At 32.4% G+C, this 15,490-nt stretch overlaps 1 protein-coding gene across 1 annotated transcript in view; it reads left to right on the top strand.

The window, feature by feature from the left end:
* LOC133544469 (guanine nucleotide-binding protein G(i) subunit alpha-2) overlaps positions 1-9,976 on the top strand; it is a 176,496-nt gene extending 166,520 nt beyond the window's left edge. Inside the window, exons 7-9 of the mRNA XM_061889821.1 lie at positions 1,668-1,821; positions 8,931-9,125; positions 9,209-9,976. Of these exons, the coding sequence (XP_061745805.1) occupies positions 1,668-1,821; positions 8,931-9,121 (345 nt within the window). The 3' untranslated portion in view covers positions 9,122-9,125; positions 9,209-9,976. The remainder of the gene's footprint in view (positions 1-1,667; positions 1,822-8,930; positions 9,126-9,208) is intronic.
* Positions 9,977-15,490: the final 5,514 nt, after the last annotated feature.

Raw genomic sequence — 15,490 nt, 5'->3', positions numbered from 1 at the left:
CTGTATTCACTCAATACATAGGATTTCAGCAGGATCTACCCCAGTCTGCTGACATGCTAGCAGAGTTGTAGATTTTTTGGGGAAAAAAAAAAAGCTTTTATAATTGTAAAAGAAAATGTTTTATCAACTGATTGCAATAATGTAAATTTGTTTTAACTATTAAACGAACCAAAAATATGACTTATTTTATCTTTGTGAAAACATTGGACACAGTGTGTTGTCAAGCTTATGAGATGCAATGCAAGTGTAAGCCACTGTGACACTTTTGTTCTTTTTTTTAGTATTTTTATAAATGTCTAATGATAATGTCAATGTGGGATTTTTAATCACTTCAATGCTGAAATTATAACTAATATTGATACTGTTGTTGATAATATTCATTTTGTTTCACTACTTTTGGTTTGTTCTGTGTCGTGTTTGTGTCTCCTCTCACTTGCTCTGTTTATTGCAGTTCTGAGTGTTGCTGGGTCAGGTTCGGTTTTGGAATTGGATTGCATTGTTATGGTATTGCTGTTCAGTGGTTTGTTGGATTGATTAAAAAATAAATAAATAAATAAAATAAAAAATAGATTTTTTAAAAATGAGAATTGATTCTGAATCGCACAACGTATTCAAATCGATTTTTCCCACACCCCTAATATATATATATATATATACAGTGGGGCAAAAAAGTATTTAGTCAGCCACCGATTGTGCAAGTTCTCCCACTTAAAATGATGACAGAGGTCTGTCATTTTCATCATAGGTACACTTCAACTGTGAGAGACAGAATGTGGAAAAAAAAAATCCAGGAATTCCCATTGTAGGAATTTTAAATAATTTATTTGTAGAAAATGAGTATTTGGTCAACCATTCAAAGCTCTCACTGATGGAAGGAGGTTTTGGCTCAAAATCTCACGATACATGGCCCCATTCATTCTTTCCTTAACACGGATCAATCGTCCTGTCCCCTTAGCAGAAAAACAGCCCCAAAGCATGATGTTTCCACCCCCATGCTTCACAGTAGGTATGGTGTTCTTGGGATGCAACTCAGTATTCTTCTTCCTCCAAACACGACGAGTTGAGTTTGTACCAAAAAGTTCTATTTTGGTTTCATCTGACCACATGACATTCTCCCAATCCTCTGCTGTATCATCCATGTATCCATTTTGGTATCAACTCAACTTGTCGTGTTTGGAGGAAGAAGAATACTGAGTTGCATCCCAAGAACACCACACCTACTGTGAAGCATGGGGGTGGAAACATCATGCTTTGGGGCTGTTTTTCTGCTAAGAGGACAGGACGATCGATGCGTGTTAAGGAAAGAATGAATGGGGCCATGTATCGTGAGATTTTGAGCCAAAACCTCCTTCCATCAGTGAGAGCTTTGAATGGTTGACCAAATACTTATTTTCCACCATAATTTACAAATAAACTATTCAAAATTCCTGGATTTTTTTTCACATTCTGTCTCTCACAGTTGAAGTGTACCTATGATGAAAATTACAGACCTCTGTCATCATTTTAAGTGGGAGAACTTGCACAATCGGGGGCGGACTAAATACTTTTTTGCCCCACTATATATATATACATATATACTAAATTGTTGCCCTATATATATATATATATATATATATATCCCTCCAAGTATCCAATAATTGCTGTTGTTGCCAACCTGACCCACACAGAACCGGATGCACGAGAGCATGAAGCTGTTTGACTCCATCTGCAACAACAAGTGGTTCACTGAGACGTCCATCATCTTGTTTCTCAACAAGAAGGACCTTTTCCAGGAGAAGATCACCCACAGTCGGCTCACCATCTGCTTCCCGGAGTACACTGGTACTGTCCTTCAGCTTCACACCTTCTGTCTGCTCTTTATGATCCATGTCGTCTTGTACGCTGCAAATGTGTTCATGCAAAGCAAACGCCTTATTTTACTCAGGCCAGTTAGAGCTTTTCTTCCCGTCACTCACACGAATGACCTGGAGATACAGCGGCCCGCTGTAAAAAGTGTGTCAAAAGTTGCCGTCAAACCGAGGAGTTGAGATGCTAATTTAAGGACAAACCGCTATGAAGAGTTCGAATGTTTTTTCACAAAAGCAGCTCTAAAAAATAGTGGTCGTCTTATATTCCCGATCAATACGATAACATACTGAGCCCCAAATTAAAGGCTGTTTATTCCCCAAGGAGACATGTCGTCTTATATTCGGAGTTGAAAGATATTTGCTTTGATCATGTAAACAAAGAGCCAAAAAACTTTGTCTCCCGAAGCGAATCCGAGCTTTTCTTCCTGTCACTCACACACTGGTGACATGGCAACAGACACTGTTTAAAAAAATGTTTGCAAAATTATGATGTAGAGTCATCAAACTGTCACGCTGTTTAAATTTTTCATCAATTCAATAATTTTGTAAATGTTAGTAATCGACCATTTTTGAAGCAAATCCAAGCTTTTCTTCCTGTCCCTCACACACTGCTGACATGGCAACCGACACTGTTTAAACATTTTTAAAAATAATGATGTAGAGTCATTAAACTGTCACGCTGCTGAAAAATGTGATCAATTATTCAATCATTTTGAAATAGTTAGTAATAAACCGATGTTGAAGCGAATCCAAGCTTTTCTTCCTATCACTCACACACTGGTGACATAAAAACAGACATTGTTTAAAATAAAATTTAAAATAATGATCTAGAGTCATTAAACTGACACGCTGCTGGAAAAGTTTATTAATTATTCAATGATTTTGGAATACTTGGTAATAAACTACTGTTGAATCGAAGCCAAGCTTTCCTTCCTGTCACTCACACACTGGTGACATGGCAACAGACGCTGTTTAAATTTTTTTTTTAAAAATATGATGTAGAGTCATTAAACTGTCACCCTGCTGAAAAGTTTGATTAATTAGTCAATCATTTTGTAATTGTTAGTAATCGACCACTTTTGAAGCGAATCCAAGCTTTTCTTCTTGTCACTCACACACTGGTGACATGGCAACCGACAATGTTTAAAAAAATAAAATACAATTATGATGTCGAGTCATCAAACTGTCACGATGCTGAAAAATGTTATCAATTATTCAACCATTCTGCAATTGTTAATAGTTGCCCACTTTTGAAGCAAATCCAAGCTTTTCTTCCTGTCACTCACACACTGGTGACATGGCAACAGACACTGTTTAAAAAAAAAATTACAAAAAATTACGATGTAGAGTCATCAAACTGTCACGCTGCTTACATTTTTTATCAATTCAATAACTTTGTAATTGTTAGTAATCGACCATTTTTGAGTCAAATCCAAGCTTTTCTTCCTGTCACTCACACACTGGTGACATGGCAACAGACACTGTTTAAACATTTTTAAAAATATGATGTAGAGTCATCAAACTGTCACCCTGCTGAAAAGTTTGATTAATTAGTCAATCATTTTGTAATTGTTAGTAATCGACCACTTTTGAAGCGAATCCAAGCTTTTCTTCTTGTCACTCACACACTGGTGACATGGCAACCGACAATGTTTAAAAAAATAAAATACAATTATGATGTCGAGTCATCAAACTGTCACGATGCTGAAAAATGTTATCAATTATTCAACCATTCTGCAATTGTTAGTAATTGCCCACTTTTAAAGAAAATCCAAGCTTTTCTTCCTATCACTCACACATTGGTGACATGGCAACAGACGCTGTTTAAAATAAAATTTAAAATAATGATCTAGAGTCATTAAACTGACACGCTGCTGGAAAATGTTATTAATTATTCAATGATTTTGGAATACTTTGTAATAAACCACTGTTGAAGCGAATCCAAGCTTTTCTTCCTGTCACTCACACACTGGTGACATAACAACAGACGCTGTTTAAAATAAAATTTAAAATAATGATCTAGAGTCATTAAACTGACACGCTGCTGGAAAATGTTATTAATTATTCATTGATTTCGGAATATTTAGTAATAAACCACTGTTGAAGCGAATCCAAGCTTTTCTTCCAGTCACTCACACACTGGTGATATGGCAACAGACGCTGTTTAAAAAAAATAAAATAAAAAAAAAAGATGTCAAGTCATCAAACTGTCACCTTGCTGAAAAGTTTGATTAATTAGTCAATCATTTTGTAATTGTTAGTAATCGACCACTTTTGAAGCGAATCCAAGCTTTTCTTCTTGTCACTCACACACTGGTGACATGGCAACCGACAATGTTTAAAAAAATAAAATACAATTATGATGTCGAGTCATCAAACTGTCACGATGCTGAAAAATGTTATCAATTATTCAACCATTCTGCAATTGTTAATAGTTGCCCACTTTTGAAGCAAATCCAAGCTTTTCTTCCTGTCACTCACACACTGGTGACATGGCAACAGACACTGTTTAAAAAAAAAATTACAAAAAATTACGATGTAGAGTCATCAAACTGTCACGCTGCTTACATTTTTTATCAATTCAATAACTTTGTAATTGTTAGTAATCGACCATTTTTGAGTCAAATCCAAGCTTTTCTTCCTGTCACTCACACACTGGTGACATGGCAACAGACACTGTTTAAACATTTTTAAAAATATGATGTAGAGTCATCAAACTGTCACCCTGCTGAAAAGTTTGATTAATTAGTCAATCATTTTGTAATTGTTAGTAATCGACCACTTTTGAAGCGAATCCAAGCTTTTCTTCTTGTCACTCACACACTGGTGACATGGCAACCGACATTGTTTAAAAAAATAAAATACAATTATGATGTCGAGTCATCAAACTGTCACGATGCTGAAAAATGTTATCAATTATTCAACCATTCTGCAATTGTTAGTAATTGCCCACTTTTAAAGAAAATCCAAGCTTTTCTTCCTGTCACTCACACATTGGTGACATGGCAACAGACGCTGTTTAAAATAAAATTTAAAATAATGATCTAGAGTCATTAAACTGACACGCTGCTGGAAAATGTTATTAATTATTCAATGATTTTGGAATACTTTGTAATAAACCACTGTTGAAGCGAATCCAAGCTTTTCTTCCTGTCACTCACACACTGGTGACATAACAACAGACGCTGTTTAAAATAAAATTTAAAATAATGATCTAGAGTCATTAAACTGACACGCTGCTGGAAAATGTTATTAATTATTCATTGATTTCGGAATATTTAGTAATAAACCACTGTTGAAGCGAATCCAAGCTTTTCTTCCAGTCACTCACACACTGGTGATATGGCAACAGACGCTGTTTAAAAAAAAAAAAAAAAAAAAAAATATGTCAAGTCATCAAACTGTCACCTTGCTGAAATTTTTTTAAATTAGTCAATCATTTTGTAATTGACCACTTTTAAAGCAAATCCAAGCTTTTCTTCCTGTCACTCACACACTGGTGACATGGGAACAGACAATGTTTCAAAAAAAAAAAAAAAAAATTATGGCGTCTTGTATTCGTCAGTATGGCTTTTAAAGTGAATCCAAGCTTTTCTTCTTGTCACTCACACACTGGTGAAATGGCAACAGACGCTGTTTAAAAAATATATATAAAAATTATGGCGTCGTCTTGTATTTGTCAGTATGGCTTTTAAAGCGAATCCAAGCTTTTCTTCCTGTCACTCACACACTGGTGAAATGGCAACAGACAATGTTTAAAAAAATAAAATACAATTATTATGATGTCGAGTCATCAAACTGTCACGCTGCTGAAATATGTTATCAATAATTCAACCATTCCGCAATTGTTAGAAATTGCCCACTTTTGAAGCAAGTCCAAGCTTTTCTTCCTGTCACTCACACACTGGTGACATGGCAACAGACGCTGTTTAAAATAAAATTTAAAATAATGATCTAGAGTCATTAAACTGTCGCGCTGCTGGAAAATGTTATTAATTATTCAGTGATTTTGGAATACTTAGTAATAAACCACTGTTGAAGCGAATCCAAGCTTTTCTTCCTGTCACTCACACGCTGGTGATATGGCAACAGACACGGTTTCAAATAAAATTGAAAATAATGATGTAGAGTCATTAAACTGTCAGGCTGCTAAAAAATTTGATCAATTATTCAATAATTTTGAAATAGTTAGTAATAAACCAATGTTGAAGCGAATCCAAGCTTTTCTTCCTGTCACTCACACACTGGTGACATAACAACAGACGCTGTTTAAAATAAAATTTAAAATAATGATCTAGAGTCATTAAACTGTCACGCTGCTGGAAAATGTTATTAATTATTCAATGATTTTGGAATACTTAGTAATAAACCACTGTTGAAGTGAATCCCAGCTTTTCTTCCTGTCACTCACACACTGGTGATATGGTAATAGACGCTGTTTAAAAAAAAAAAAAATTTTTTTTAAAGATGTCAAGTCATCAAACTGTCACCCTGCTGAAAAATGTTATTAATTAGTCAATCATTTTGTAATTGTTAGAAATTGCCCACTTTTGAAGCGAATCCAAGCTTTTCTTCCTGTCACTCACACACTGGTGACATAACAACAGACACTGTTTAAAATAAAATTTAAAATAATGATCTACAGTCATTAAACCGTCACGCTGCTGGAAAATGTTATTAATTATTCAATGATTTTGGAAGCGAATCCAAGCTTTTCTTCCTGTCACTCACACACTGGTGATATGGCAACAGACGCTGTTTAAAAAAAATTAAATAAAAAAAAAAAGATGTCAAGTCATCAAACTGTCACCCTGCTTAAATTTTTTTTTAATTAGTCAATCATTTTGTAATTGTTAGTAATCGACCACTTTTAAAGCAAATCCAAGCTTTTCTTCCTGTCATTCACACACTGCTGACATGGCAACAGACACTGTTTAAAAATATATATATATATATATATATATGATTTCAAGTCATCAAACTGTCACCCTGCTGAAAAGTTTTATTAATTAGTCAATCATTTTGTAATTGTTAGTAATCGACCAATTTTAAAGCGAATCCAAGCTTTTCTTCCTGTCACTCACACACTGGTGAAATGGCAACAGACAATGTTTAAAAAAATAAAATACAATTATTATGATGTCGAGTCATCAAACTGTCACGCTGCTGAAAAATGTTATCAATAATTCAACCATTCCGCAATTGTTAGAAATTGCCCACTTTTGAAGCAAGCCCAAGCTTTTCTTCCTGTCACTCACACATTGGTGACATGGCAACAGACGCTGTTAAAAATAAAATTTAAAATAATGATCTAGAGTCATTAAACTGTCACGCTGCTGGAAAATGTTATTAATTATTCATTGATTTTGGAATACTTTGTAATAAACCACTGTTGAAGCGAATCCAAGCTTTTCTTCCTGTCACTCACACACTGGTGACATAACAACAGACGCCTTTTAAAATAAAATTTAAAATAATGATCTAGAGTCATTAAACTGTCACGCTGCTGGAAAATGTTATTAGTTATTCAATGATTTTGGAAGCGAATCCAAGCTTTTCTTCCTGTCACTCACACACTGGTGATATGGCAACAGACACTGTTTAAAAAAATTAAAAAATAAAAAAAGTTGTCAAGTCATCAAACTGTCGCCCTGCTGAAAAGTTTTATTATTTAGTCAATCATTTTGTAATTGTTAGTAATCGACCACTTTTGAAGCGAATCCAAGCTTTTCTTCTTGTCACTCACACACTGGTGAAATGGCAACAGACAATGTTTAAAAAAAAATATATATATATATATATATATATATATATATATATATATATATATATATATATATATATGATTTCAAGTCATCAAACTGTCACCCTGCTGAAAAGTTTTATTAATTAGTCAATCATTTGTAATTGTTAGTAATCGACCACTTTTAAAGCGAATCCAAGCTTTTCTTCCTGTCACTCACACACTGGTGACATGGCAACAGACACTGTTTAAAAAAATATATAAAAATTATGGCGTCGTCTTGCACTCGTCAGTATGGCTTTTAAAGTGAATCCAAGCTTTTCTTCTTGTCACTCACACACTGGTGACATGGCAACAGACACTGTTTAAAAAAATTACATTATGGCGTCGTCTTGTATTCGTCAGTATGGCTTTTAAAGCGAATCCAAGGTTTTCTTCTTGTCACTCACACACTGGTGAAATGGCAACAGACACTATTTAAAAAAAAATATATAAAAATTATGGCGTCGTCTTGTATTCGTCAGTATGGCTTTTAAAGTGAATCCAAGCTTTTCTTCTTGTCACTCACACACTGGTGACATGGCAACAGACACTGATTTAAAAAAAAATTTTTTAATTATGGCGTTGTCTTGTATTCGTCAGTATGGCTTTTAAAGCGAATCCAAGGTTTTCTTCTTGTCACTCACACTGGTGAAATGGCAACAGACACTGATTAAAAAATATATATATTAAATTATGGCGTCGTCTTGTATTCGTCAGTATGGCTTTTAAAGTGAATCCAAGCTTTTCTTCTTGTCACTCACACACTGGTGACATGGCAACAGACACTGATTTAAAAAAAATTTTTTTAATTATGGCGTTGTCTTGTATTCCTCAGTATGGCTTTTAAAGCGAATCCAAGGTTTTCTTCTTGTCACTCACACTGGTGAAATGGCAACAGACACTGATTAAAAAATATATATATTAAATTATGGCGTCGTCTTCTATTCGTCAGTATGGCTTTTAAAGTGAATCCAAACTTTTCTTCCTGTCACTCACACTGGTGAAATGGCAACAGACACTGTTTAAAAAAATATATAAAAATTATGGCGTCGTCTTGTATTCGTCAGTATGGCTTTTAAAGCGAATCCAAGGTTTTCTTCTTGTCACTCACACACTGGTGAAATGGCAACAGACACTGTTTAAAAAAAAAAAAAAAATTATGGCGTCGTCTTATATTCGTCAGTACGGCTCTAATTGCTGACTTGTTTGAGGGAACTGTAGAGGACCCGGTTCACCAGCTGGTCTGGTATCAGTCCCAGGATCAGCGCCTTGAGTCGGTGCCGTTGTCGCCCCTGCAGGCCCTGACAAGTACGAGGAGGCGCAGGCGTACATCCAGACCAAGTTCGAGGACCTGAACAAGAAGAAGGACACCAAGGAGATCTACACCCACTTCACCTGCGCCACCGACACCAAGAACGTGCAGTTTGTCTTCGACGCCGTCACCGACGTCATCATCAAGAACAACCTGAAGGACTGCGGCCTCTTCTAAGAAGGTGAGTGTGGTCGCACGTCAAAAAGCCGCAGAAGAAGAAGAAGTAATCAAGGACTTCTGGCGTTTTTCCCCCCCCCCCGGCAGCTGTGGACCACATCCTCTGTCTTTCTCTGCGAACAAGACAAAGAGTCTGCAGACGACGTCCTCACTCCTAACTCTTACACCGCATTTCTGATTCCTGTCCTTGAGTTCTGTTTTCTTTCCAAACATTTAGAGGAGACCACGCTTTCTTTCCACTTTTAATCACGTGGAGCTTATTTTTTTAAAGATATGATTCTTGTCGGAGGGGGAAAAAAAAAAAAAGTGCTTTTATTGTTCATGTCGGTCATCACAACGTTTACACGGGACGCTCCTGCGTCGCCAGATCTTGCATCGTCGCATGACTCCCTAGTTAACGGTCACCGATCAGCTAACTTTTCCATTCGAGACAAAAAAGGCTTCACACGCGGCCCAAAAAAATAAATAAAAAATACCCTCGGCGAGCTTCTTACTGATGTTTCAAGTTGTGTAGCTAACCTTCTAGCAGGTTTTATACCCTGTTTCCGTGTGTGTGTGTGTGTGTGTGTGTGTGTGTGTGTGTGTGTGTGTGTGTGTGTGTGTGTGTGTGTGTGTGTGTGTGTGTGTGTGTGTGTGTGTGTGTGTGTGTGTGTGTGCGCACTTGCCTTGACTTCTGTTTACATCTTTTTTTTCTCCCATTTTCAGCCTTGCATCTATGAGTATATTTAGTGCTTATTAAAAAAAATCTAATTCCCCAAAATGTTAGTTTTTTTCTTCTATTTTTTTTTTTAGTAAATATTAAAAAGTGCTTCAAAGTCATCTGATTTAATTTAAATAAAAGTAGCCATCACTTCATTTGAGTCGAGCCTTGTTTTTTTTTTGTCTTCCAAGCATATACAAATTCAAATTCTGCATTTTTTATGTTGATATTTCTGGTATTTTATTGTGATTATTTTTTCACGCCATTTAAGTTAAATAACAATATATAGAAAAATAAAAGTATATTTTGCAATCTGATAAAAACAAACATTTTGACCAATGAACTAAATATTTATTTTAAAATGTTTTCTACCCAAATATTTTTAAATTTCACAAATTGAATTAAGTTATTTTATTTTTTATCTTTTTAGTAAATATTAAAAGTGCTTCAAAGTCATATGATTTAATTTAAATAAAAGTAGCCATCACTTCATTCGAGTCAAGCCTTGTTTTTTTTTTTTTGTCTTCCAAGCATATACAAATTAAAATTCTGCATTTTTTATCTTGATATTTCTGGTATTTTATTGTGATTATTTTTTTCAAGCCATTTAAGTTAAATAACAATATATAGAAAAATAAAAGTATATTTTGCAATCTGATAAAAACAAACATTTTGACCAATGAACTAAATATTTATTTCAGATTTTTTTTCTACCCAAATATTTTTTAATTTCACAGATTAAATTAAATATTTTATTTTTATTTTTTTTAGTAAATATTAAAAAGTGCTTCAAAGTCATATGATTTAATTTTAATAAAAGTAGCCATCACTTCATTTGAGTCGAGCCTTGTTTTTTTTTTGTCTTCCAAGCATATACAAATTCAAATTCTGCATTTTTTATGTTGATATTTCTGGTATTTTATTGTGATTATTTTTTTTCACGCCATTTAAGTTAAATAACAATATATAGAAAAATAAAAGTATATTTTGCAATCTGATAAAAACAAACATTTTGACCAATGAAGTAAATATTTATTTTAGATTTTTTTCTACCCAAATATTTTAAAATTTCACAAATTAAATTATTTTATTTTTATTTTTTTTTAGTAAATATTAAAAGTGCTTCAAAGTCATATGATTTAATTTAAATAAAAGTAGCCATCTCTTCATTTGAGTCGAGCCTTGTTTTTTTTTTGTCTTCCAAGCATATACAAATTAAAATTCTGCATTTTTTTATGTTGATATTTCTGGTATTTTATTGTGATTTTTTTTTTTCAGGCCATTTAAGGTAAATATGCCGCACATCATTATGTAACAATTATAAAAAAAATAAAAGTATATTTTGCAATCTGATAAGAAACAAACATTTTGACCAATGAACTAAAGTTTTTTTTTTTTGTTTTTTTTTTTTGATTTTCCACCCAAATATTTTTTTAATAGAAAAATTTGAATTCTGCATTTTTTTAGTGTTGATATTTCTGGTATTTTATTGTGATTATGTTTTTCACGCCAATTAAGTTAAATATGCCACACATCAATATGCAACAATATATAGAAAAATAAAAGTATATTTTGCAATCTGATAAAAACAAACATTTTGACCAATGAACTAAAGTTTTTTTTTTTTTTAGATTTTTTTAATATAAAAATTAGAATTCTGCATTTTTTTAGTGTTGATATTTCTGGTATTTTATTGTGATTATGTTTTTCCTGCCATTTAAGTTGAATAAGCCACACATTAATATGTAACAATATTTAGAAAAATAAAAGTATATTTTGCAATCTGATAAAAACAAACATTATGACCAATGAACTAAAGTTTATTTATTTATTTTAGATTTTCTACCCAAATATTTTTTAATTATAAAAATTTGAATTCTGCATTTGTTTTATGTTGATATTTCTGGTATTTTATTGTGATTATTTTTTCACACCATTTAATATGTAACAATATATAGATAATTAAAAGTATATTTTGCAATCTAATAAGAACAAACATTTTGACCAATGAACTAAAGTTTGTTTATTTATTTTAGATGATTTTCTACCCAAATATTTTTTAATTACACACATTAAATACATTTTTAAAACAATGTTGGGGTAAATATTAAAAGTGCTTCAAAGTCATCTGATTTAATTTAAATAAAAGTAGCCATCACTTCATTTGAGTCGAGCCTTGTTTTTTTTCTTCTTCCAAGCATCACTTTATTAAAAAATGTTTACTTGACGGTACAAACGCTTGCTCGAGGCGCCATCTGCTGGACGTTTTAAGTACTGCTTTTTTGGTTACATTCAAATACATTAATCTCCACTGTTAAAAAAGTTAAAGTACCAATGATTGTCACACACACACACACACACACACACACACACACACACTCAGTGTGGCGAAATTATTCTCTGCATTTGACCCATCCCCTTGATCACCCCCTGGGAGGTGAGCGGAGCGGTGAGCAGCAGTGGTGGCCACGCCCGGGAATCATTTTTGGTGATTTTAACCCCCAATTCCAACCCCTGATGCTGATGAACAATCTTTCTTCCAAATACTGATAAATAGCTTCGTTTTAATGGTTTATTGAGCACAGCAACATTTAAAAATATTTGACATGCTGTGAATAATTATTTTGAGTTAAATATGCCGCACATCAATATGTAACAATATATAGAAAAATAAAAGGATATTTTGAAATATGATTAAAACTAACATTTTTAAATCAGGTGACCAATGAACTAAAGGTTATTTATTTTAGATTTTCCACCCAAATATTTCGGGACAAGCAGTAGAAAATTGATGGACTTGAAATTATACAAAATAAAATGTAGCATTTTTTTATGTTGATATTTCTGATATTTTATTGTGATTATGGATATTTTTTCACACCATTTAAGTTAAATATGCAGCGCATCAATACGCAATAATACATAGAAAAATAAAAGTTTATTTTGCAATCTGGTAAAAAAAAAAAAAACATTTTCACTGATGAGCTAAAGTTTATTTATTTTAGATTTTCTACCCAAATATTTTTTAATTATACAAATTAAAAGTCTGAGTTTTAGGGACCGAATGTCCCTTTGGGACAGAGGACCCTATTGTATTTTTAAGGTTGTATTATTATAATGTAATTTGACACCCTTAACATCAAAACTCACCAAACTGGATACACACATCAGGACTGGCGAAAATTGCCATCTGATAAAAAAAAAAAAAAAAAAAAAAAACTCAAAATTGCGCTCTAGCACCCCCTAGGATAAAACACAGACAAAACTGCTCCTAGGAAGAAAACGGACAAAACTGCTTGTACTTTTTGGTAGGAATGTCGTAGAGACATGAAACAAAAACCTCTATGTAGGTCTCACTTAGACCTACATTTCATTAATTGACATCCTTCAGCAAAAATCAACAGGAAGTTGGCAATTACGCCTTCAAAACGAAAGTTTTGTAAAAACCCGTCACCTTTTTTCAAACATTATCTCCTCTGAGCGCGTTTCTTGTGTCGGCTTCAAACTCGCACAGGAAAGAGATTGAACCCTTCTGATTAAAAGTTGTGCAAAGTTTTTTTTCTAAATACTCTTACGAGCCTTCAAAGAACTGCTGGGCTGCTGCCGTCTCAAGATGGCTGCTTAAAAGCAGGAAGCACCAGCGTGACCACACAATGCAGAGAAGGTAGGTACCGTGCGGGTAAAGATATGTTGACTGGGTGAAAGAAGGAGGCACCAGTTTGACTCCAGGATACAGAGCAGGTAGGTAACGTGCAGGTAAATATATGTTGTCTGGGTGATGTCAGGAAGCACCAGCGTGTATGGGTGACAGAAAGAAGCACCAGTGTGACCCCAGGATGCAGGGAAGGTAGGTAATGTGCAGGTAAAGATATGTTGAATGGATGAAGGCAGGAAACACCAGCAAAAGTCCGTCCCGTCCATCGCTGCTTGCAGCTTTAATTTTATGTTAAAATTTGTGGTATTTTATTGTGATTATGGACATATTTTCACGCCATTTAAGTAAAATATGCCACACATCAATATGTAACAATATATAGAAAAATAAAAGTATATTTTGCAATCTGATAAAAACTCATATTTTGACCAATGACCTAAAGTTTATTTATTTTAGATTTTCTACCTAAATATTTTTTAATTATACAAATTAAAATTCTGCATTTGTTTTATGTCGATATTTCTGGTATTTTGTTGTTATTCTTTTTTCTCGCCATTTAAGTTAAATATGCCGCACATCAATATGTAACAATATATAAAAAAATAAAAGTATATTTTGCAATCTGATAAAAACAAATATTTTGACCAATGAACTAAAGTTTATTTATTTTAGATTTTCCATCCAAATACTTTTAATTATACAAATTAGAATTCTGCATATTTTTTATGTTGATAATTCTGGTATTTTATTGTGATTATGGGTATTTTTTCACACCATTTGAGTTAAATATGCCGCACATCAATATGTAACAATATATAGAAAAATAAAAGTATATTTTGCAATCTGATGAAAACAAACATTTTCACCAATGAACTGAAGTTGATTTATTTTAGATTTTCTACCCAAATATTTTTTAATCATACAAATTAAAATTCTGCATTTTTTTATGTTGATATTTCTGGTAAATTTATTGTGATTATTTTTTCACACCATTTAAGTTAAATAAGCCACACATCAGCATGTAACAATATATAGAAAAATAAAAGTACATTTTGAAATCTGATAAAAACTAATATTTTGACCAATGAACTAAAGTTTATTTATTTGAGATTTTCCATCCGAATACTTTTAATAATACAGATTAGAATTCTGTATATTTTTTATGTTGATAATTCTGGTATTTTTTTGTGATTATGGATATTTTTTCACGCTATTTAAGTTAAATAAGCCACACATCAATATGTAACAATATATAGAAAAATAAAAGTATATTTTGTAATCTGATAAAAAAAAAAATTTTGACCAATGAACTAAAGTTTATTGATTTATTTTAGATGTTCTACCCAAATATTGTTTAATTATACAAATTAGAATTCTGCATTTTTTTATGTTGATATTTCTGGTATTTTATTGTGATTATTTTTTCTCGCCATTTAAGTTAAATAAGCCACACATCAATATGTAACAATATATAGAAATATAAAAGTACATTTTGAAATCTGATAAAAACTAATATTTTGACCAATGAACTAAAGTTTATTTATTTTAGATTTTCCACCCAAATATTTTTTTAATTATACAAATTAGAATTCTGCATATTTTTATATTATTTCTGATATTTTATTGTGATTATAGATTATTTTTTTACGCCATTTAAATTAAATTTGCCGGTTTGCAAAAACACAATATGTAACGATATATAGAAAAATAAAAATATATTTTGCAATCTGATAAAAACAAATATTTTGAACAATGAACTAAAGTTTATTAATTTATTTTAGATTTTCTATCTAAATATTTTTTGATTATACAAATTAGAATTCTGCATGTTTTTATGTTATTTCTGTTATTTTATTGTGATTATAGATTTTTTTTTTTTACGCCATTTAAGTTAAATTTGCCGGTTTGCAAAGACACAATATATAGAAAAATGAAAATATATTTTGCAATCTGATAAAAACATATATTTTGAACAATGAACTAAAGTTTATTAGTTTATTTTAGATTTTCTACC

The sequence above is a fragment of the Nerophis ophidion genome, linkage group LG02, assembly GCF_033978795.1.
Source record: "Nerophis ophidion isolate RoL-2023_Sa linkage group LG02, RoL_Noph_v1.0, whole genome shotgun sequence".
Lineage (NCBI taxonomy): Eukaryota > Metazoa > Chordata > Actinopteri > Syngnathiformes > Syngnathidae > Nerophis > Nerophis ophidion.
This window is presented reverse-complemented; position numbering and strand designations above follow the sequence as displayed.